Below are 24,053 nucleotides of genomic sequence, written 5' to 3' on the forward strand. Positions count from 1 at the left end.
CAGAGACTGTCTTTAGTTAGAACTGTGACTTGTTCATAAACCCATATTGACCTAAGAAAACTCATCCTAGCCCAGTTCTATTTATTCTTATTGATTTACATTTTTAAGGTTAGACTTTTACTTCATGCCTGCAGGTTTTCCTCTGAACATCCTGTGCCTCCTGCCGCATCTCATCCAGCACTTTGACAACCCCACTCCTTTCTGTAAGGAGACAGCCGATAAGATCGCCAAAGTGTGTGCGGATGAGAAGTCGGCCACACTGTCTAACCTGGCCCATATGATGAGCCTTTACAGCACACACAGCTACTCCCGCGACTACACCAACTGGATCAACGTGGTCTGTCGTTATCTCCATGATGCCTTTGCAGAGAAAACTTTGAATCTGGTCACTTACTTGGCTGAGGTATATGAGAAAAAGGTCACACTTCTTATGTTGGTCACAGATGGACAAATAACAAATGTATCCATTTCTGTCTCCATCAGCTGCTAGAGAAGGGTCTTCCCAGCATGCAGCAGTCCTTGTTACAGATCATCTATAGCTTGCTGAGTCATATTGACCTGTCAGCAGCTCCTGTCAAACAGTTCAACCTTGAGATCATGAAGATCATTGGCAAATATGTTCAGGTGAGCCTTGACGTCACTCGACAGCCTGACAGACCGACTTTAGGGTTTGGGTCAAAAGAGGAATGCATTATGGAGGTCTCATTGAATTTCTCTTGCTGCTAATTGTAAAGTGTGCGATGCTAGTTTGCTAGTTTGAGGTCTTGCAACAAGAAGCATTTATTTTGTGGGATTTGCTTTTTATCAGACAACATATGCCTGAATGAGAGTTTTATTGCTGGATCAGCCAGGGTCTCCCGTGTGGTTGGCAAGAAAATCACCAAAGCACCAGCCATCCATATGCAGTGTGCCTTATGTTTAGTAAGAGGGTGTGTGAGTGAGTGTGTGTGTTTCATACTCAGAACAGCATATTTTCACATTTAGTCTGACGTGAATAAATACTGGGGTGTCCTGCTCTATAAATAGCAGCACAGTTGAGACTAAGAAAGAATAACGTATGTTTCAGGGTCACTGTAAAGAGGTATTTTGATGCTATATTACACCTATTTATGAAGCCTGTTTTGACCCAGGGCTGCCTTAAGCTACTTTTGGCCATCCTAGCTTACTGTCAGTGTTTTCTTTTGTGCATTCCACAAAAAGAAACATTGTATTTGGGCATATTGAGATTTTTAGCATATGTGCACTGATGTGAACTGCAAGCTTTTTGTGTTAAGCCTCCTTTCTCATTCTACCAATATGACTATAAGCCATATGAATAGTAGCTGGTTGGGACCCGAAATGCCCTTTGACATTCATAAATTCCTCAGAAACACCTACACAGCTTGCTTCCTCACAGTGACTTCGTTATATTTCTGCATTGTTTTTTGTTTTTTTTACAGAGCCCACATTGGAAAGAGGCCCAAAACATTTTGAAGTTGGTTGTATCCCGTTCAGCCAGCCTTGTTGTTCCAGAAGATGTGCAACGCTCCTACAGTTCTGAGTCCTGCAGCTCACCAGAAATTGCCTTCACGCGCATATTCAACAACTCGTCCAAAGAGCTGCCCGGGAAGACTCTGGACTTCCACTTTGACATCTCAGAGGTTGGTGTCCTACTTTCCTTAAGTATACTATGTTCACCATATTGATTTACCTTTGATTTTATCTCTAATCTGCATTATTTGACTCTATAGACACCAATAATCGGGCATAAATATGGGGATCAGCGTACTGCAGCAGGCAGGAATGGAAAGCCACAGGTGATTGCTGTCACAAGAAGTACCTCCTCTACATCATCTGGATCTAATTCCAATGGGCTGGTCCAAGTAAGCTGGAAGAGGCCACAACTCTCTCAGGTACCTTCTCAGACTGACACAAATCATCCAAACCTTGAGTTTTGAAGCAGCCTCTACTCAAAGTGACGCAACACCGGACCTGAGCTGTGATCTGTCTTTAACGAGCTTAACGTGTCTAAAAAAGAAGCTCAACTAAATAATTAAATCATGACGATTTATTTTACACACACAGCCATAAAAATAATTACTTTCACTACATGCATACTGGCTAATTTTAAGCAGTTGTAATAGTATTTTGTAAGCAAACAAAAGCCAAACACATGTGAGTCTGATCAGTCTGTTGCTATCATTAACATATTTCACTCTCATTGCGTTGCCTGTAGATGTGAGTTCTGTTTTTGTTAAAAGACCATCTAAAAGAATTTTGACCTGGTCAGCTTGTCATTTTCTCATCTTGCATGTCTTCTTATTACAGAGAAGAACCAGAGAGAGGCTGATGAATGTCCTATCTCTATGCGGTCCAGAATCGGGCATCCCAAAAAATCCATCTGTAAGACTCCTCTCCTACTCTAAAGCTTCAGATAAGGTCTCTGTAAAATCACTGACATGAGCAATGCTTCTGCTTCGAGGCTGTCTTTGTGGTGGTGTTAGAATTGGATTAATTTGGACTTCTGAGATGATGATGGATTGATAAAAATTGTATTTAATTTTCTGACACTCCGTGCAGGTGGTATTCTCATCCAATGAGGACCTGGACTCTGCAGACCAGCAGACCAGTCTTATCCCCACAGTGGAGGAGGCCGTCAGAGAGGAGGAGTTGCAGGGAGAGGATACAGGCAGTGAGCAGCAGTTTGGAGTCTTTAAGGACTTTGACTTCTTAGATGTGGAGCTGGAGGATGCTGAGGTGAGAAAGCACATTCAAATGGCCCCACCTGTATGAGAGGGAAAATGATACATTTCTCATAATTAAAAAGGTGGTAATTTAAAGGAACTTATAGGTGGAAAGGGACTGCTCAGAAAGGTTAAAGGTTTTCTAGTTGTATGTAGTGTAGGGAACTTGAACTTCTGTGCTCTGTTCAGTCACTCTTCATCATTTCTGTTGACCATACTGTAGTAGATGTTTGACAGATTAACATTAATGTCTTGTTTGTTAAAATTGCCTTACTTGTCCTACTACTGTAGTAGAAAACTTTTATGTCCTTCTTAAGTCTACTAACATACATATTCCTTCTCTTCTCTTGCCACAAGGAGCTGCAGGTAAGTCTGAAGCCAAGAAAGCTACTGAGATATGTTGTTCTTTTCAGTGCCCTGGTGTCTCCCTTTGTCATCCAGTAAAGTGCAGTACCACCTTTTGATTTCAAATCATCGCTCCTGTTGTTGTGAACCCTTTATAGTTGTAGATCATTGCATCATTTACCATCCCATGGACAAAATTACGCCGTCCACTCAATCACACGAGTGTCTTATTTTTTTAAGTTGTGTATTTTGCATTTGTGTTGTTCTTTGTTTGCTTGTTTTGTAATATCTAACCCAGATAATATCATTTTTCCCACATTCCTCATTGCCGTTTACTTGGTTGTCCTGCAGGGGGAGAGCATGGACAACTTCAACTGGGGTGTGCGGCGTCGCTCCCTGGAGAGCATGGACAAAGGGGACACGCCGTCTTTGCAGGAGTGCCAATACACGGGCAGCACGCCAAGCCTCAACCTCACCAACCACGAGGACACAGACGAATCATCTGAGGAGGAGGTATTGAGCGCTAGCCAGATTCTCACCCGCTCTGGCCTTGTAAGTCTCACTCTAATCAGGGTCCCCCACCCAACCCAGCCACCATGCTCCCCACACAGCCCGCTGGCATGGTGTGCGTGTGTGTGTGTGTGTGTGTGTGTGTGTGTGTGCGCGCGCGCATACTATGCTGGACCTCCTTCTAGTGCGGACAGGAGCTACACGCTTGCTTCTTCGCTGGTGGTAGAATCCCTTTTTAAATCTCAGCCCACTCCCTCTAGCTTTAAGACCACTGCTTTCATTGTTTCCTAGACCTTTAAATCTACGATTGGTAAGTGCAGTGTAGGACACTTTTTGTAAACTTATTAGAAATTTTTCTGAATAAAAATCTTTACATATAAAATGAATCAAATATTTAAACCCAGCATGTTTCTTTTGCATTGTTTAACAGTTTGGCTGCCTTTCTTTAACTCTTCTTTGTTTTCTTTGGCTTTCCCAGCAAGGCCTTTATCTACATCTGCTAATTACGCTAATAATTATCGGATGTAGGTCCTCAGTCTAATACAGATGTTTTCTTTCTCTCTTCTTCTGCTCTTCTTGGCCTTGGTAGTGCACGGTGAGAGAATGAGCTTTTGGCTTTAGTGGACATTTGCCCCGAGACTTTGTAGTCATACAATATTACACACTAGAAAAATGAGCATGCAGTATTTCTGTGTTATTTCCCTAGAATTTTGAATGAGATAACCTGCTCATAAAATTAATTGATGTTATTGATACTAGCATGATCTAATGCCTGAAGCCTTTTTCTTTTTTTTTGAAGCTGCAGTAATGACTAAAATGACTAAACATGCTCTGCTTGATAAAGAAACAGGGGTGATGTTGTAAGTTGTCAAAAGTTAATCTGTAGGCGTGTCTGCTTTACTAAGTTTAAAATGTTATTGCATTATGTTGATGAGCTAATTTCGTTTATTATGAAAATACTCAAATGAGATTGTTTTACTGCATTTCATAAAGATATTTGGGGATATATCAGCACATGCAGTGACTTAATTTAAGTTTGCAGTATTACTTTACTGCTTACACTACGTACGTAAATTAACATACATACAGAAACCAGTTGTGTCAAAGCCAGAACTTGTAATCAGCACTAATTCTGGACCTCTGATTAAATAATTCAGTGATTAAATGGGTAGACTAATGTATGAGTAATTGGTAGGATCAGTATTTGAAAAATAAATGTTAAAGTCACTTTATATTTTGTAAATATGGTTATCCCACTGCAAAGTGATTGGTTTTTGGGGGGAAAAATCAATAATCAATTGGTGGAAATCATATGGGGAAAAATCCTATAGAAAATTGCCTGTTATTATTGTCTTTTATTATTTTTTTGTGAGACAGGTTTTTCAAACTGTTTTATTCCAAAGCTGAAGACCATTATTTTTTGTTTTGTAACAATAATATTTTTCACTGAGTACACACAGAATCTTATAGCCTAAAACGGCCTCTTTCCATGTATTTATACTGTTGCGGAATCAATCAATGTAGAGCAGTGACACAAACCGCGGAGGCCCAGAAGAGTGCAGTCAAACGATGAGTTTATTAACACACAGGAGAGAAAAAATCCGCATATGTCTTCTGACAAAAATACATGTTGTGAAGACTTTTAAAGCAGTGAGGTACCCGCCCCTCCTAGGCAAAAATAGGTTAAAGACGTTAGTTACAGTAAATGGTACATCTTAGATGGCTATAAACAGACATAGAAATTCTCATTTCTATAACAGCTTCCAAACAAGGTAATAACTTCAAGCCTTCAGGTTCTCTGAGGGCTGGTTATTGACTCCGGTCATCTGTTACCAAGTAGACTAAAATGCAGTTAGAAGCTAAATGAATTAAGGCCTCAGGCCTGGCACATTTCTAGATTATATGTGTATTGTAAGCATGTATTGCAGTTATCCTTCTATGCTCTAGTCTTTAACACAATAGATTGTGAAGACGTCGTGCTTCACAAAGCTTAAGACCCTCTGTAGACTAAGCAACAACTCTTAATGAGCACAAATACTATGCAATGTGTATGAAATACTTCTGGCCGTACCTGTAATAAAAGTTAACATAATGGAAGGATCCTCAAATGAACATCTTCAATAAACAACTTTAATGCAATATCAATACTGTGAGAAATATTATTAGATGAAATAATGCTGTAAAGAATGTTATTAATGCAATTATAATGATGCAGATTATATGGCAGCAATAAAAGAATTTCTGTATCTCCACAATACCTCATGATTAAACAAGTCCAGTCGTCTTCTTTCCAAACTCTTTAGGCAACTTCTCAAGACCATTGTGTTATTATTGAGGTACCTCTTTGAATGACCTTCCTAAGTAACCATTGTCCACTTCAGGTTTTGAAATAGTAGGGCTTTAGGCATTAGTACACTTGTAATAAAGGTTTACATCATACTCTATTGTGTTCATACATCCCTCAGCAAAAAAGCCAAACAGTTCATGTTTCTCTTTTCCAGCTCAACAGTGATTCTGCTACGGATGACACTGCATCCAACCATGTGGATTCTTTGCAGCAGTCCCAAGAGTCCTCCAGCAGTGCCATGACGGAGGAGGCAACTGTCCTGCCCACTCTGCCCTCTGCACCCTCCCTCCCTCGACTGGATAGTCCCATGTTGGAGATGACCCACTCAGACAGCACCAGCAGTCAGCTGCCTGAGGTGCGATGAATCAGGAGCAACAATAAACTGTGGTGCTCGGGTGCTTTTTAGCCTGCCTTTTTCTTTTCGTTCATTTCGTATCTGCTTTTGCTGTATTTGTTGGCCTATCTGTCATTTAGACAAACGATCAGCTACCTTTAGGGGGTTTTGGACAGGATGGAGTAAAAGTGCTGGTTCTGAGGGACTGTCTGGCTGCTGTCGGGTTAAGATCTATATATGCGCGTGTGTGTGCATGTTTGTGTTTGCTGCTTCTGCTGCTTCTCGCTCTTTCTTTGTTACTTTGCTCTGCATGGTTGCTGAAGTCTTAACTGTGTAGCTCTTGCAGCCTTAATAGTAGTGGGGCTTGATTGTATGATTTTGGGAATGGTTAAAAAATTAAAGCTCACCTCAGGTCAGCTGTTACTGCTCACCTCACCTACAATAACACAGCAACTGACCCTTCCAACTAAATCCTCCATTTAAAAACTTGTGAAAGAGACACCAGCTCCTTAATCCTCGGCAGATGCATGTGTGAGTATGAGTCCTTTATAAGTGGTGTCTTAGTTTTACAAGTGCAGTTAACTCAAAAGCTAGCCAATGAAATTTGCTATGATATTAACATGCCATAGCTTGCCTTCTGTATTTACTGCTACTGACATTTATCACTTCCACTAACAATGGTAAGTATATCATTTTGTTCTGATTTGCATTTGCATGTACATGGCATTTTGAAGTTTAACATATTTCAGCTTTATATCCGTATAATATGAATAACCACTAAATTCATTGGTGTGTATAGTGCAAAACAGTTCTCTATCAGGTTCCCCTATCTATCCCTCAGTGACCTCTGTAACTTTTAGGAACACAACCAAGCAAGTGGTCTCAATATCATCCCAAGGACATCTCCCCCATCACAGCCCCAGCTCTTAGTGTAATGAGCTCTAGATAAAACCATCAATAGTCTTGCTCATTCCCTCCGGGATGGCCATGACCACTTCTAAAAGCTTTCTGTAATATAGCTGATGTCTCTGTGATGTACTGGCTGTCTGCCATGCACAGTATCCCTAATGCACTGGACTTTGAATAATAAAGAAAGGAAAAACAAAAAGGAAAAAAAGCAAAGACCTCTTAATTAGAATACCCCTGTGCCATCTTCAGCATATCAGCACATAGGAACATATCGCTCTCTCCTATTAGCGCGTCTACCAACTATGTATCGGCATGTCCTCCTTTTACATATGAGTCAGTTAGATGCTTGTAATACTAATGTTTTCTATAAATTATGGCCTGGCTTGATGTCTGCCTACAATTTATTACAATGACTTCGTTCATTTGTTAGGTTGCTAATTCAGTCCATTAGTTGTTTCTGTAGTTATGCAGTTGTCTATAAATCAGTTGTCATGTAGATGTTATGAGTCACCACCGATTAATTTAATTCATTTGTGGGCCTGTCACTCCCTGACAGGCGACAGGCGACGTTGCTGTTCTGTTAGCAGTGACGTCAAATTTTCAGTGGCATTTTTGTGATAAATACTGGGTGATCTTTTTTTTTTTTTTTTTTAATAGACATTAGCTTATGACATGACATCTAGAGCAATTTCAGAGAAACTGAATATTGCAAAAGGTACAAAGTTAAAAGTCCCACTTTGAGAATAGGCTACAGTGGTCTTAATTCAAGTTTTACGAGAGGCTCAACTGTGAATCTGTGTTTTATGTATCAGTGTTGGCGGCCACTGTTGAAATAAAAATATTATTTTAATGGATGTTTTGTAATGTGAAAGTACCTGCCATGCTGAGCCCCCCTTCTGCTTTGATGTTACAGGATGCTATAAGCATGACGGCGGCTGACGAGCTGAGCAGCAGCGTGAGCGAGGACACAGGGTTTTGCAGCGCCCCTCCTTTGCCCTCTGACCCCCAAGAGATGTGTGACCTCCCAGACTCACGGGACCCTCAGGATGCTCAGGATCACCAGGAGACTCAAGACCCTCAGGAGGACTTGGATCCAGCCCCCCCTCCCCCGCCGGCCATAGACACACCACCAGGGCTCCTTTGTGAGGACGAGTCCCAAACGGTGCTGCCTCTTTGTCTGGCATCAGAGACGAAGCAGGATGCAGATCCAGATCCAGACAGCACCTGTGGGTCTGTGTGGGAAGAAGATGTGACACAGGCGCTGAAAGAGCTGGATGAGCGCTGTGAGGAGGAAGAGGCGGACTTCTCTGGGATGTCCAGGTAGGTGTTTCAGAGTCTTTCTTTGTATTCATACTAGAGATGGACCGAGCCGATATTACGTATTGGTATCGGTCCGATACTGACGTAAATTACCAGATCGGATATCGGAGAGAAATAAAAAATGTAATCTGATCCAAAGTATCACAAAATCACCTCACAAAACGCGCTACTTGGCGTAACCCAGCTCGGCGCATCGGAGCAGTGTGTGTCACGTGATAGAGCGGCTGTTGTCTGCGAGACAGACTTCCGAGAGAAGTAAAGCAAGAGTCTTAAGTTCATCTCTGAATGTTTGCATAGTATTTCCACGTTAAGCTTAACAACTGATATATTGAGCCACAGCTGGACTGGCCATCGGAGTTCCATATTAAGGTGAAAAGGAAGCGATTTGTCCCTTACTTCAGCTAGAATAAAAAAAAATAGGCACAAAGCTGGAGGTTATTCTGTCTTTGCTGCGCAGTTGCATCTACTTCTCTCATTCCAACACGTTCTCACTCCCCCTCCCTCTCCGGTTATTACTTCAAACATGAAACTGATCAATGATCAGCTGATCGGCTCTTCTGCCGCAAGTCCCGTCTTTCTTGTTTGTTAGCACCCACTTTGCGCTAGAAAGAGGAGACCACCGGATAAACAACAGCAGCACGTTTAAGCGTGATAAGCTGTTGTTAGAATTTATTTAATATTAATTTCTAGTATCAGCTGAGGTTTGCTGGAGCCACAGCTGTAAAAGCTGCTGGTCATGATATCCATTTGGATATATAGTGAGAGGGAAACATGTATATGAAACCAGGAGACGTCCTTACTGAATCATCAGAGCTGAAAAGGTGATGGAGAAACAGGTTTAACTTTTAGGTGACATGAATGAGTTGAAGGAAAGTTATGAACTGTTTCTGAGAGACAAATAACACCAGGATCCTTTTCTATGTAGCTTACGGCTGGTAACTGTGCAGGGGCGGGTCTAGCAAAGTTTTATCGCGGGCCAGGTAGGGCAATAACTGGGAAAGGGGGGCACAAAGAAATATTTTTCAGTCTGCAGTTCTGTTGAAGAAAGATGTTGAATCTATTTAATTATTGTAGAAAAATAATTGATTTCTGTGCATTTGTTTTACACTTGAATTAAATTAAAGTTGATTACATCGATTAAGGGCGGGGGGTGGTTCCCTTAATATTTTTGCTGGGAGTTGGCAACCCTCTTAGTTAGGTAGGTAAGTACTCTTTAAAATACCAGAATAGGAAGGATGGTATAGGTTTAAATTTATTAGATTGATCAGTGTTGCTAAACTATAAAATGTTTTGGGTGGAGTGTATTTTTTGCATACAGGTATAACAGAATAGCTTCAGTCTCTTGTTTTTTAAAACTTGAGTATGAACTTATACAAAATGCAGCAAGATATTCATAAAAAACAGTTTTATTGATTACAAAATAAGCTAAATCGGATTCATATCGGTATCGGCAGATATCCAAATTAATGATATTGTATCGGACATTAAAAAGTGGTATCGTGCCATCTCTAATTCATACCACTGTATTAAAGAATTTGAGAAGATCTGAGAAAATGCTGGATGGCTTTTGTGCCAGTTTTGCCAGTATCATGTAAATCACCTTTTACCTGAAACCCAAAAAGCAAATATTGATCGATAAGAGACATTTAGACATGCAAAGACATGCAGTTTTAATTTCCTTTTTGTTTGAATAAATGGTGGAATTTATACCAATTTGCTGAGCAACTGACTGATAGCTCATCCAAGTCATTGTACAGTTGGTTTTATTTTAATTTCACACAGTCTAAAAATCTTTAATTTTTAGATGGTTTTTACAAATGACCTTTTACTAATAAGTAATGGAACTGTCCATTTAAGAAGACTGTGTCAGACAGCTCCCATTTAAAAATGTATTAAAGTAAAACAGCTGACCTTTCATTTTAATTGTAGACTAGTTTAGGTGTGGCTGAAGAAGATATGGACTAATCTACAGTGCATGACTAATCTAACTTCTTTGACATGATTTAGATGGTGTGATAGCGAATTTCTTTCTTGGCGTGGCCTATCAGAACTATGCGTGTGTTGGCAGGCTTCAGTTCATTCCTAACACTTCAAGGTGGGCCAAATCTGATTGGAGGACAGTTGTAAAGTCAGGGCTTTAAACTGCTCTAAAGCAATATTAAGAAGCACTGCTGAACAAACTAGAAAATAGAGACTCACTCGCCTCCATGTGTAACTGTACTGAAGTTCTTTCAATTAACAGAGACACGCATTCATGGAAAGCAATTGTGTGAGTAGCTTAGAGTGACTGAAAACAGCAGGACACTAACCAGTTAGTGTAGGTGTCTGTGCATGAGGATTTATGTGAGTGGGAGAGAGTAAAATGAAACAACTCGGCAACGTTTTACCTCAGTGGGTTGGGAGCTGGCTCTGCTTGCAATACTGTGTGCGTGCGTGCGTGCGTGTGTGTGAGTCAGTATGTGTAAATGCCTAGCTTGTATAGACCTCTCTGCAGTCCTGTGTGGGATGAGTGCAGTGCGCTAGTGCTGCTAACAGTGGAGCTGCAGACGAGGGGAGAGAGTACGGGAAAGAGAAGCGGTAGTTAGGATGAGGACAGAGACCGTGTCCGTTGCAGCGCTCGGCAGCGCAGGCTTTAGATACTTATATTCTGTCTGCTTCTTCAGGCTGTTTGGTCCCACAGGCCTGTGAGTATCTGTGTGCGTGCGTCTGTGTGTGTGAGAGAGCGAGAGAGAGACAGACACGTCTGTGTAATGCTAAAATGCTAATAGCTGTTATTGTGAGAGCACTGCAGCAGATTTTAGCTCTCGTTGCACTGCAGCAGAATTTTCAGTGAGGGAGGCAGAGATGCAGCAATGTGAGGTTGTTTACTTGCTGCGAGTGACACGACATGCGCGTGTGTATGTTTACTTTTGTCCTTCAGTGAAAGGGGGGGGGGGTATAACATGTCTGACTGCTTATTGGCCCCCGTGTGTGTTTTAGCCAAGATGAAGGTGACGCAGACGGCTTCCCAGAGATTCAGGCCTCTCCACCCCCTTCGCCCTTCCTCTCTGCCATCCTGGCTGCATTCCAGCCAGTTGCCTATGACAATGACGAGGATGCTTGGCGTTGCCATGTCAACCAGATGTTGTCAGACACAGATGGGTCCTCGGCTGTTTATACTTTCCACGTGTTTTCCCGACTCTTTCAGGTAAATGTGTACCACATTTTTTTGGGGTTTTTTTTTTATGTTCTTGCAGTTTTGACTGATAGGACTGCTCCTTATCTGTTGCATCTTGTGTACAAGTAAGCTTATTTCCGAATGATCTTACTTTGTTTTCTTTTTTGTGTGTGTGTTTTTCCAGAGTATTCAGAGAAAGTTTGGCTCCATTACACATGCATCTGTTCGCTTTCTCGGGGAAAGGCTCCAACGAATGGGTAATCAGTTCCTTAGCTCCTTGGAAGTCATGACGTCTCGCTCGCAGTGTCCCACTGTGTTGCTGGATGCAGAGACGGTGAGGCTGGCCCGCATGCTTGTCTGTAGTCATTCTGATGCATCTGATAAAGCGAGACTCCAGTAATGCTGTAGCAGTTACACGGCTGGATTATTTTATATAAATGGTTTATGTCGTGCTGAGTGTGTGTGTGTGTGTCCTGGTGTAGATATTTTTGTGTAGTTTGTGTTATGCCCAGTTTATTTATGATAAAAATGAGAAGGGAAGTCAACACAGCAGAAAAATATCTAATCTAATTTTTATGTACAACAAGTGAAAGAAGAATAGGTACCATATTAAAACTGGCTGTGGCTTAAATTTGTGGTAACGGCAACACAGTCAAAGCAAATGAAAACCAATTTGTCATTCAGGAGAGACCAGCTAACACTAACACGAGGCCTTGGGGCCATTATGTGTATGTTGTGGATGTTTTTGTGGCTTAATATGTGTGGTGTCCTGTGTTGTTGTAGCTGGTCTCTTGTGGACTGTTGGAGACTCTGAAGTTTAGTGTGCTGGAGTTACAGGAACACTTGGACACCTACAACGCCAAGAGAGAAGCAGCAGAGCGTGTAAGCCATCTTTATCTTTCTCCACATCCACATCTCTGCCTCTTTATCCTCTTTGAACCTTTTCCCACCAGACATGTTGTTTCACATCCTCTTTATTTTTAAAACACGTAAAGTGGTTTTCATCTCTATGCAGTTTGACTGCAAAAAGCCAGGAGAACATAAAGACGAGTAGCTGATGTTGCACACGATAAGCCCAGTCTGTCTCATCAGCAGCTGCAGACACTGAATCAGTGTTCAGTATGAGTACATTCAGCTGCCGTTAGTGTCTGCATCACCAGTGAGAAACCCTGCTGAAGGGATAAAAATAACCCTCAGCTCTCCTAAATCAGTTACAGAAGGCCAGGCGGGAGAAGCTGTGAGGGGTTGGAGCTGGGAGGAAAGGGGAGGGGAAAAAAAGAGATGAGATTGCAGAGAGCTCTGGGATGCAGGGGCGCTAATTGAATGAGACTGCAATGTTCCCTGGAGGGCTAGATACTCTGGATGCTCTGGAACAGGCCTTCTTTAATTCGCTAAATACAACGCACTTATTAAATCTCCTCCTTTTATTATGTACACACACACACACAAATGTAGCTGCATATGTCCATGGGGTAAAAAAAAAGCCTTGTAAATGCCTCTGTTTCCAAGTTTCTCTCCTTCCTCTAAGCCTTTTATGTTTTTCTCTCCTGTTTTGTCTCCTGCCTGTTTACGCAGTGGCTCGAGAACTGCAGGAAAACATTCGGGGACAAAGACAGCAGCCAGCGACCCAATACTCATGCACAGGTAGGGATGAACACTTTTACTTTACAATGCATGAATTTGTTTGTCATACTTATTGACCGGTTTGACTTTTGAAAGTGTTGCACTGCAGCTGAATCGGTAACGTCCAACGGAAATTACACAGCATTACAGACATTAGAGACATTAACGAAGTGTCGTCAAGCCAGTCAAAGCGCATCTCTTTAAGAAAACCATGTTGGTTTAAAAGAAGCGAGAACCTGCACCAGCTTTCCTGCGGATACAGGATAATGTTACAAGTTACTTATTAGTAAAAATGCAATGATAAATATATTTATCAATGAAACATGTACACAAAGTAGAACATTTAGCTATGAGCTAAACAGTTACTGTCAGCAGTGCACTAAGGGATTTATGTACGAGCATGCTTTGGTTGCATGTGAGTAAACAATGTAAAGAGAAAAGGCGGCATCACATTTCCTTAAATGCCTTTGATAACCATGAACATGTAAAGATGATTGAAGATTTAGTTTTTTATTCACTTATTTTATCTCCGTTAAGGAAATTCGATTTTTGGCCCGCATATCCGCTAATTTATACCAGTCGTTGTTCTCACAGCGCTAATTAGGTCTTCAGCTGCAGCATATTAAATGCATGTGAATGTATCAGTACAGTCATTTAGGTTTCAATGAGCTTTAATTCCTCAATACCACAAACAGCACTTTCCATTCCCATTAAATGGCCCTGTGTCTCAGTCAGCTACCAGTGCTCAGCCTCCCAGTTGCTGCCTGATTTGCGCTGGAAATCCCATTTGTGTTACATGCCTGTGAAAATGTGCAAAATTCTTGTTACATTTCTAGTAACAGTGTTACTAACAGTGCTAGTGTTGCATTAAAACACAGTTGCATGACATCTGCAAATTAATTTTATTTTTGAGTTTTATTTCTTCTATTACAGTGCACTCATTTAGGCCTGTCTGTGCTTTTAAGGACACTTTTGAAGGAAGTTTGATGTAATCATGAGTTGTTAATGATCACCTTAAATTGTACTTACTGATAATAATTAGCTTAATGAATAATTAAGAACTTCTGTAACAGCCTCTCTATGCAGTTTATTCAAACATTTTCCAGTCATTCTGTTTATTTGGTGGTAAACTGAGATTATGTTTGATCTTTCATTTAACTAGTGCCGTAGTTTTATATATGTGGCGCCAAATCAAAATAGCAGTTGTTTTAAGGGGCTTTATATATTGCAAGGTAAACACACTCTACAATTATAGAGACAAAACCCTAACAATCAGACGGCGCCCTATGAGCAGCCCTTGACAACAGTGGGAAGGAAAAACAAAGCTATATCTTACATAAGGTTTACATTACACACATGAAAGATCGACGGTTCAATTTAGCGTACTCCTCATGCAGGTAAATCTAAGGTTTGCATCCTGAACGACATCCGGGATAATGTCTGTGCCAAATCAAACATGCAGGTTCATCTTCTGTGGGGACCACTTGAGATATAGGGGAACAGCTTTTCTTTTATTGTGAAAGGCAAGCAGAGGAAAAAAATTCTTTAAGTAACATTTCTGTACTGCTGTGGCAGTGGCGCTGTCAGCTGCCAGTTAAACACAAACCCTGAGGGCAAGAAGTGTTTCTAACAATTTGCCAGCAACCATTTTTTATAGCTTTGGGTGATAAACACGTTAACAGTAGATTTAAAGAAGATGTGTAAATAACTTTTGTCTTCAACAACATAATTGCAACTGTGACTTCAGATGGACTTTTTTAGACTTTTTTCCCCAATTCAAAAATGTAAGAATTAAGACAAAGTTTGTACCCTTGATGTATTTGCATGATCTCTCACTGCACGTCTTAGTCTGTAGGTTTCTCTTACACCGAGCTCCTTGGACAGATCTGCGGAGCTCCCTCTGTGTTTGACATTCACACAGATGTTACCTTGGGTTAAACTGACGCTCTGTTTTCAATCAGAAGTATCCAGAGGTCTTTCACTGCCTCCTCCTTCCTCTCTGCGTAGCCACCGTGTCTTTTCTGCCCGTCATCGCACATGCTGTTGTTCACCTTTTCAGAATAAGGGTTTCTGTTACTGCTGACGTGAGCTCACATTACCTGACCCGTGTGAAGGGAAGATGATAAAGCACTGCTCCTGCTCGTCAGGTCACTGTGTCTCAGCTGTCATGTTAAAGCTCACTAATTCTTGGTCTTTCTCTCCTTCTGTTTTGTTTGTTTGTTTGTGTGTGTGACCTGCTCACCTTCTTGCTTAGCAAATGGAAAATCTAGCAGTAAGTGGTTCTCATATTATAGACTTAAATAATGCTGCCAACCGGACAAAACACTGACATCTCATCTTCCTGTGCAGAAACAGAATGTGTTCTACCCCCACCCATTTCTCTGTCTATGTTTCTGCTTGATTGGTCATGTAACCCAGCTCAACCTCTTCATCCACCCACCCAATCATAACGTACCGTGTTATCCTGCTTGCATTTTTTTCTGTTTGCTTGTTGCACTGATTGTCTGCAGATAAATTCATCTATCTACGTGTATTCAGTGTAGAGTTGCCACCTGATTTCAGAGGGGCTGCTCCGTTATCAGTAGGATATGATGGCTAGAGAGTCCAGTGTTGTTAGGTTTGAATTCACTTTCATTTTGCATGATTCCATTGTTCCATTCCCATTTGTTCAAATCATTTTCTCCCATTTCCTCCGAGATTAGGGGCTTAACTTTTAGTTTTCCCACACCTCACTCATCAATTCTACATGCTGAGGGATCAATGAGATGATGCCCTAGGTTTTCTAATTTAAGATTTCACCACTAATTCTAGCAGTAGGGTCATTCCATGAAATATCAGCCAGTATTTCCCATCTGACCCCATCAGAAGCAGCTGATTTCTTTTTTTTGTTTGTTTGGTATCTGAAGCTGTGCAGAATTTACCTGCACGCTATGACATTTTTCAACCCATCTCCATGTACTTCATAGTGTGCAGGTAAAATTTTGCATCCCTTCATTAAATAAGCTAAAGTTAATATAATAAATAAAATCATCTGATTCTGCTGACTCAGGTCAGGTGGGACCAATTTTTCCAATTTGGGTTATTTTATTTGGGACGACCCTATAGTAGACTCACCATGGGCCAAACCAAATGGCCCTCCGTGTTAACTTTTTCATCTCTTCCTCTAACCCAGGATACCCATCTGTCTAATCATGTGATCAGAGTGATTCAGTGCAGGTTAGATCATCGCTTTGCTGAGATGTGACAGTGTGTTTTTCTGTCTTCTGTCTCTGTAGGAGCTCGAGTTATGTCGGAGGCTCTACAAATTGCACTTTCAGCTGCTGCTGCTGTTCCAGGCCTACTGCAAGCTCATCAGCAGGGTGGACACCATCAAGAGAGAGGCCGAGGTGAGAGACACAAGGTTTAGCGTCTGCTGAGTTAAAAGTTTGTCCGTGCGTTGTTATATAATCCATTTTGGGGGGTTATTCCATAGTTGGAGGAACTAGCTGCTGCTACTGAGGTTCAGCAAAATTAAGAGGCTCTGGTGAAAAGTGACGTTCAATTTAAAGCTTTTCAGCTTTGTTGTGTGGGTACACTTTTATAGATGGAGAACGTAAAGACTTGCTTGTTCAATTTTAGGGTTTGTTTGTTTTTCATTTAGATTCTTGTAGCGCTGTCAGCGTCAATCTCATTAAAATTACGTTAACGCCATAACTGAATTAACGGAGAATTGCCGCGTTAATGCGGTTATGGCGTTAACGTCAATTTAATGAGATTAACGCTGACAGTGCTAGTTTCTTGTCAAATCCACAGGGAACCACTGCAAAACAGTATACCTTAAAATGTATGATAGTTTTCCTTGTTTCAGTAACACTAGAGAAAAAATACATTTAAAACTTAAAATATATATAAAGAGAGCTGGAGTCAGAAAATGCAATGAAAAATGTGCAAAACAAAGGAACACAATTTGATTGGATAATTATTTTCCTTTACCCACGGGATCGATAAACAGGCTTTACTAAATCTGTATTGCAGTCCATCCTTCTCTGAGCTGCATCTTAATTGTGCCTTTAATTTAATTTAGACATTTAATAAGATTAAATTATTTCCCGTACTGAGCGCTGAGGTCAGCTAGTCCAGGTAATATTTAGTCCGGGTTCATTTCGTTCACCTCCCGAGGAAGATCTGCTTGTGTTATTTGGTGCTGTGACAATAATCCTCCTTTGTCTCCGTTCCTAAGGTTACCAACATGTCCGACGAGCTCACTATCTTAGAGAGCTGCCTGAAGGAGGCGGAAACAGGAAATGATGGTCAGGAGGATGTGTGCATGTCAGACAATGCCCAGACGAACACCGAGACAGCCATACAGTCGCTGATTGAAACCCTGAGAGCCAGAGACTTCAGCTCTGCTCTCACACAAGTCAAAATCTTCAGGTAAGATAAACACTACAGTCAAACAAAACAGTGGCTTTAATCGGTGACATAACAAGGCAATACAGTGATTAAGCCTCCTGTGTAAAAGGCCCAGTCAAACATTATTTAACAAGTAAAAAGTTTTTATTTTTAATGCACTCTGATTCCTGGCTGTTTCATTCCAGTCTCGTGCTTCATGTCATTGCACTTAAGGGCTCGAGTTACTAACTGATCCTCACGGGTTCACTCAGACACAGCATCCGTTCAGTTTGGTTACTACAACATGGAAGACAGCTGCAAGTTTGCTCCAGAAAAACATTTTTTGTTAACATAATAAGGATGTTCTTTGGCACTGTCACATATTTTAATATTGTGATTTTTGGATGCTGCAGATTAAGTTCGGACTAGGACATCCAGCATGATCATTTCAAGTAAGAAGCCCAGATATAAGATAAAAGGAGGTTAAAATGCACTCCTGTTTCTATCGCATATCATTACTGAAATATTCAGAGGCAGAAGCTCCTTTGACTTGGCAGGCCTGCTTGTGATGCTTCTTGGCAGTTATTTTGAAGATCCCATCTAAATGATGAGATGGGATGTTCACTGTAGACTCACCAGTCACACAGTAAACAGTCGTGAAACCTTTGGCTCGCTGCCTGGTGATGAGGCATGAGTCTGTGAAGATGAGGGACTGTGCATAAAAATAACTGCTAACACCCCCTTGAAATAAAGTTGCTAACAAAAACTGTGCAATGGTACACACCTGTAGCATTACCTAAACAATGAGTGCCTAGAATTTAATACTGTGTTCTTTCTAAAGCTCAGTGAACTACTGCCCAACATCGCCCAAAGTGCATTTGTTCACAGACCTGAACATGTTTTCAGAGGAGTCGACTAACAAACCCAAAGCACCTCAGGAAAACTGTTTATCCAGCAGCTAAGAATGTGTTCGGTACAATCCCCTTTTCTTCACATCTCTTCTTCATCTCCAGATCTCTGTGGCCCAACGACATCTTCGGCAACGAGACGGACAACGCGGTCCAGACTCTTCTACACATTTACTTCCGTCACCAGACGCTGGGTCAGACAGGCTGCTTGGCGGTCGTAGGCCCCAGCAGAGACCTGTCTCAGGCTAGCAGCCGCCTCATGGAGCTCAACCTGCAGATCCGTGAGGCTCTGAGTCAGGCGCAGACCTGCCAGACCCACACCGACATAGTCAGCACCGGACTGTAAGCCTGAGGCACTGCAGGCTGGACTAGACTGGACAAAAACACCCCTCTCCTCTACACCTCCCCTCAGCTGGAGTGTAGACGGTGAGGGGCGGAGGACAAGAGAGACTCCACCTATAAAGGGCTAAAGGATGCGTGGGAATAACTGTGACTCTTAATATATATTATTACATGTATGAATGCTTAAAGCTAATATCTTTTCCCAGACTAAGCCAACTCGCAAAATTCAGTTGCAATAAGTCATGTGGTGGCGTGCCTGGGAAAGAATAAGAGAGGGCGCTGTGGGATGATAACTTTTGTTGTTGTTGTTGTTGTTGTTATTTGTTTTTCTCTTTTCGCTGGATCTGATCCGAGGGGCCCCGTCGTACCGAACGGATGCGCTCCTCGGGGTCTGGACTGGGAGTCGGCGTCGAAGCCTGGGAGGCAGTCCAGAGGAGGTGTCGTATGTGTGAGGACGCACCATCAAGATTCATAAGCAAACTCAGAAAGTCTTTGAGAAACCGAATAGTTTTCAAACGCATGCTGAAAGAGAAAAAGCACTGCAAGAATATTTTTTTGAGAAATGTATTTTTTATTAGAGCTAACATCCTAGGTTGTAAATGTTAGGATATTTAACATGTTAACCCTGTGGGAGACGTTTACCTTCAGGGAGTGTACAAAGAGAAATATATCTGTTTATTGATCTGCTCTGAGAGGAGAGTCCCCTTCAACAGGTCTTCACGCAAAACTCACTCTTTAACCAAATAAGTAGATGCCTTTAGAGACTCTTGACTGTGTGATTATATATTGGATATTCTGGTATACGCTCACACACAAAAATGCATATAATTGCACACAAGTGCGGACTGGCTACAGCTCATTATGGAAACATAACTTATTTTACTCTGTATATATTTTAGAAAATGTATAGTGTAAAACCAGTATTTTTTTTTTCCCCTTGTACTTTTGTGTAATGCACTGTTCATCCGATTAGGATGTCTGTATAAAGCTAATGTGATGAGAAAGCCAGAAACAGGTTTGAGTCATTAATGGTCCGCTCCACCTTTAGTCATCCAATCATACAAATTTCCCAAAGGCTGCCTTGGTTGGTGGTTGTGGTTTCAAAAGAGGGAAGCGATGCTCGTTTGGGACAAGCCACCCGTCCGCCTTTGGCGGCGATGGAATGGGAGATCAAAACAAGCCTCCATCTCCTCTGCTGGACCCCACCAACCCAGCCAAGCCCCACATACATATGCATTCCTTGTCTCCACTGTGATCTTTTTGTTAGCAGCGTAGGCTCTGCTTAAAGCCTTACGAAGGAGGAGATGAGGTTTGAATCTGTCCATGTAGGTCGATCATGTTGCAAAGCGGCGCTCATCCACTGCTGCGTTTTGATCCTGTTTATTTATTTTCTGAGGGGAAGCGGGTGTCTGTACTCTCACAATGCCCCTACTTGCTGCTGTGACTGCAGGACATGAACCGTTATCTGAATGCTTCTTGGACAGCTTGTCATGGCACATTGTAACAGTCACTGTACTCATTCCTCAGAGCTTCTCTTTTTCTCCTCCTGCTTGTCTGGTACATATGAATGCTGTTCTTATTTAATGATTATTTACCTGGAAGATATTTTAATGTAGAGCTGCATTATACATTTTTTCCTTGTTCACTCATACCAGCCTTTTCTGGATCAATAAAAACCTTACAGAATGATCTTGATCTTCAGTTATTAAAATTGAAAGCGCCAGACTCACTGTAAGTTTAAAAAAATATACTAATTTATCTTAAAATACCAGATAGCCAGAAGTTTCTTCCTGTTAAACGGGAGTTTTTCCTTCTCACTGTTGCCAAAGTGCTTACTCATAGGGGGTCATATAATTGTTGGGTTTTTATTTGTACAGTAGATCCTACAATAATAGAAACAATATAAAGTGCCTTGAGGCAACTGTTGTGATTTGGTGCTATATAATATTGAATTGAAATTCTCCAAACAAGATGTGCTGCACGGGCACACCCCCATCTGCTTACCAGTGTGGAGGTTTAAAAAAAAAAAAGCCACATTCCCAAATCCACAGGGGCCACCTGTGGCTCTGTAGATGGTTCTCCTGTCCCAGTATCTTTGGGCCAGACACTGAAACCCAGATTCCGTGTGGTGCAAGTGTGTATTAGAAAGCACTTAAGACACTGGGTAAAGTGGTGAAGGGTTTTAGTAAAAATCCCTGTACATATGAACTCTGACACAATAGAGAAGGAAAATTGTGTTGGAAACCCAACGCCTGAGCTTTTGGCTCAAATGATATATGAAATAAAACCATTTAAATCCAATCAGTGCTCTTTGGCTCTGTATGGTCTCATCACTCAAAAGTAATAGCAAGACCCAGAGTGAGTATTCATAGCTACCAGTGACCGTTTGGCTAACAGATCTGCAAACAATTACGAAGGAATGGGTAGGATACACTGATATTCAGAACAGCAGATTTTATTTTTTTAAGCCAAGTGTTTAGTCTTCGACCCACCAGTTTCAGTGTCTTTGGTGCCACGGCAACCTAGTTTCCAATAATTTGATGTCAGTCTTAGTTTATTGCACATGTTCAGGTTTATGTCAGCCTGATTTTAGACAACAGGATTCTCCAAGGTGCTGCATTTGAGTTGAGATCAGTGACAGTTTAAGTGAGCATGCTTACAGACCGAATGCAAGCTAGCCGTTTATTACATCGTAAAGCACATGCGGTGCTTCAGTTTCATCAACACAAAGAGAACTGGTGTGAAATAAAGTACAGAAACATCAAAAATACATTTTGCATCCAAGATGCCATCGTTGCACCAGCAGTGGGTTCAAGATGCCCCCCACGTACAAGTTGTGCCAGCATACTGAGGACAGTTCAGTCGAGACGCTCCTTAGATGATGTACTTGAAGCTGAATGTGCTGTCGCAAGAGAGCCGCTTGCCTTTGCATCTGCCGCACAAATCCTGTCTGTGGGGTCGTTTGGGATCGACGTGTCGTTGTGTTACTGCACAGGAACAGCGTGCTTTGTTGCAAGTCTGAGGAGAGAGGAAGCGTTAAGTGGAGACTAACAAGCCATTCAAAATCCACACAGACCGATTAGGACTTACATGACACGTGATGTCCTCGACACGGTATGGGTTGTATTCCTTTTGGCATTTTCTACAAAACTGTTTGAAGTAAACCTGGAAGATAAGCAGAGGACTCAGATACTTTCTAGGCAGCAGGTCTCTGGAAGTCAGTCATTGTTGCACTGAGGACTTCCTATGGTGGACTCTTGATAAAGCACATTTCATCTTTGGAGGACCTTAAACAGAGCTGCTCACCTTGTTGGTGCCCTGAACACACCACACATAGGCACTCTCCCATCGCAGATTGCAGTCTCTGCAGTGATAATATCCATATTTCTGTTCCAGAAACTGAAGGACAAAAACCAAAATTAGTTCAATGAAATCATTAGAAGGAATCCATCCCAAAATAAACCATCCACATATGTTTGAGAGGAGAACAAGCCGAGTAGCCATGATCATGACACTTGCAAAGGGGGGCTAAACAAATATACTTTTATACTTTGAGTTAATTGTTAATTAGCAAATTAACTGAAACAGATTCAACTTTATAGGTAGCACACTGACAAAATTAGAAGCATATTTTCTGGATGATGTTCTAAACAGAAATTTGCCAAGTTTAGTTTTGTTTGAAGACGGGTCTCTGATAGATGCTGCCCTCAAGTCTGGTTAAACCAAGGCTAAAGAGCTGCTCAACTTGGGAACAACTTTAAGGTCGTTAAGGCTTGGGCAATACCTAAACAGTATCCAGGAAGTGGAACAAATTAAAGACTAGTTTAAAAAGGACAGTGAGTATTTTAGTGCCATTTTCGCACTTCTTTGGGACAATACTACAGCTTCCAAACTGGACGGTCAGTTCTGAAAGAAAAAGAAATGCGCCAACCCATGTCCTTGAATGGGTCATTTAATATATAAGGCAATTTCCAAGCAGTTGTGGCGCAAACGTTCTTCGAAAAACTGCCAAATATGAACCTCCCGGTGCGTGATTAACTCACCTGGAACCGCACACGCGCTTTGCCCTTCGAGTCCTCCGCAGTTGGCTGCGCATCCTCACTCCTGGCCAGCTGTTTGGACTTGAGCTTTTTGCTCTGCTCTGCTCGCTTTGCGGTCTTTTCATCCCCACCAGCCTGGCTGTCTTCGTCCTTCCCCTCGGTGTCCTCGGAGGGCTCGGGCGGCTCACCCGGGGGCTCACCGGTCAGCACAGTCTCACTGGAGGTTTCCTTATTGTTGTTATTTTCATCGACCAGGAAGGAGGTGACGCTCCTGTATGCTATCGGGGAGTAGACGGCGAGGGTGCGGGGGTAACGCACACCGCCCGTCGCTTTGGGGCTGTCGGGCGTCGCTGGCTCCTGTTTCCTTTTGCGCTGGAAGTCCCGCTTCATGGCCAGAAGGGTGCGCGGGCCAATGGAGCACTGCACCGAAGCGTCCTTCTTCGGGTTGACCTGCACTGCCACATCCTTGGTGTTCGCCTTCCTGAGCCTCGGGGTGAGTTTGGGGTTGATTTGGGACAAGATGGACTTCAGCTGTGCGCGCTGGTGGTTGTTGAAGGCGTCAGAAGAGTCTCCATAGTGGGAGAAGTAACTTTTGTATTTCCACCCCGCGTCTTTAGGCCGGGGGTATCTGCCCATGTAAGGATTGTAAGAAGAATAGAAGTAGGCGTCCACTGGCTCGTCACCATATGTTGCCATGTTTGTTCAACCGGCCGAGGTTTTGCTGTAACTAGTTAAATAGAGTGGAGCTCTCCATTAGACCTAATTAAGATCAGGTGTAGGACGTCTCATTACAAGAAAGGAGGGGAAAGTAGACACGTGACAGAGGTGTACCTGTTTTGTGTTTATACGTCTTTAATTGGCACAATCTTTACAGTACAATTAAGATCAGACTGTAGAGCACAGGTAAGCTAAAGTTTTGGCACAGGCTTGTTGGGAAATCTGCACATGAATCAGTCTGATATGTTTTTAAAATGGCTTTTAGTCTCTCTTACACACACACACACACACACACACACGCACACACACACTTAAAGCATTGAAACGAAACACTGTCCTGCTTCACTAATGCAACTTTGAAGTCATGTTTCTTTTGCTTTTTTTATATCACGAAATGAGACATCAGT

General features: G+C 42.0%; 2 protein-coding genes across 17 annotated transcripts in view; one reads left to right on the forward strand and one right to left on the reverse strand.

Moving 5' to 3' along the window:
• Positions 1 to 20,579, forward strand: part of fryl (furry homolog, like) — a 75,005-nt gene extending 54,426 nt beyond the window's left edge. For 6 of the 16 annotated variants that reach the window (XM_005732323.1, XM_005732313.1, XM_005732320.1 and 3 more), the window contains 19 exons: positions 135 to 403; positions 484 to 624; positions 1,440 to 1,640; positions 1,731 to 1,892; positions 2,308 to 2,418; positions 2,560 to 2,736; positions 3,081 to 3,089; positions 3,420 to 3,620; positions 4,168 to 4,173; positions 6,080 to 6,280; positions 8,082 to 8,488; positions 11,468 to 11,675; positions 11,830 to 11,979; positions 12,429 to 12,527; positions 13,221 to 13,289; positions 15,523 to 15,540; positions 16,544 to 16,654; positions 17,488 to 17,681; positions 18,653 to 20,579. In XM_005732323.1, the coding sequence (XP_005732380.1) occupies positions 135 to 403; positions 484 to 624; positions 1,440 to 1,640; positions 1,731 to 1,892; positions 2,308 to 2,418; positions 2,560 to 2,736; positions 3,081 to 3,089; positions 3,420 to 3,620; positions 4,168 to 4,173; positions 6,080 to 6,280; positions 8,082 to 8,488; positions 11,468 to 11,675; positions 11,830 to 11,979; positions 12,429 to 12,527; positions 13,221 to 13,289; positions 15,523 to 15,540; positions 16,544 to 16,654; positions 17,488 to 17,681; positions 18,653 to 18,893 (2,975 nt within the window). In that variant the 3' untranslated portion in view covers positions 18,894 to 20,579. The remainder of the gene's footprint in view (positions 1 to 134; positions 404 to 483; positions 625 to 1,439; positions 1,641 to 1,730; positions 1,893 to 2,307; positions 2,419 to 2,559; positions 2,737 to 3,080; positions 3,090 to 3,419; positions 3,621 to 4,167; positions 4,174 to 6,079; positions 6,281 to 8,081; positions 8,489 to 11,467; positions 11,676 to 11,829; positions 11,980 to 12,428; positions 12,528 to 13,220; positions 13,290 to 15,522; positions 15,541 to 16,543; positions 16,655 to 17,487; positions 17,682 to 18,652) is intronic. The other 10 variants (XM_013910633.1, XM_013910637.1, XM_005732318.1 and 7 more) reach the window with 9 other exon arrangements.
• Positions 20,580 to 21,328: 749 nt separating this feature from the next.
• zar1 (zygote arrest 1) lies at positions 21,329 to 23,655 on the reverse strand. Its single transcript, XM_005732324.2, has 4 exons — positions 22,933 to 23,655; positions 22,196 to 22,288; positions 21,980 to 22,054; positions 21,329 to 21,907 (listed from the first exon to the last, which is right to left on the reverse strand). Exons 1-4 carry the CDS (start codon positions 23,623 to 23,625, stop codon positions 21,764 to 21,766), a joined length of 1,005 nt encoding a protein of 334 aa, XP_005732381.1. The 5' UTR covers positions 23,626 to 23,655; the 3' UTR covers positions 21,329 to 21,763.
• Between the last annotated feature and the right edge of the window lie 398 nt (positions 23,656 to 24,053).

Source organism: Pundamilia nyererei, unplaced genomic scaffold, assembly GCF_000239375.1.
Source record: "Pundamilia nyererei isolate P.nyererei 1_Seehausen unplaced genomic scaffold, PunNye1.0 scaffold00046, whole genome shotgun sequence".
Classification (NCBI taxonomy): domain Eukaryota; kingdom Metazoa; phylum Chordata; class Actinopteri; order Cichliformes; family Cichlidae; genus Pundamilia; species Pundamilia nyererei.

Bases quoted from the DNA above. Each gene is read 5' to 3' on its own strand.
- zar1 (XM_005732324.2), bottom strand. From the start codon at position 23,625: ATGGCAACATATGGTGACGAGCCAGTGGACGCCTACTTCTATTCTTCT. The intron at 22,289-22,932 runs GTGAGTTAATCA...TTTGTCCTTCAG, and splicing joins AAGCGCGTGTGCGGTTCCAG to TTTCTGGAACAGAAATATGG. The intron at 22,055-22,195 runs GTGAGCAGCTCT...CTTATCTTCCAG, and splicing joins GTGTTCAGGGCACCAACAAG to GTTTACTTCAAACAGTTTTG.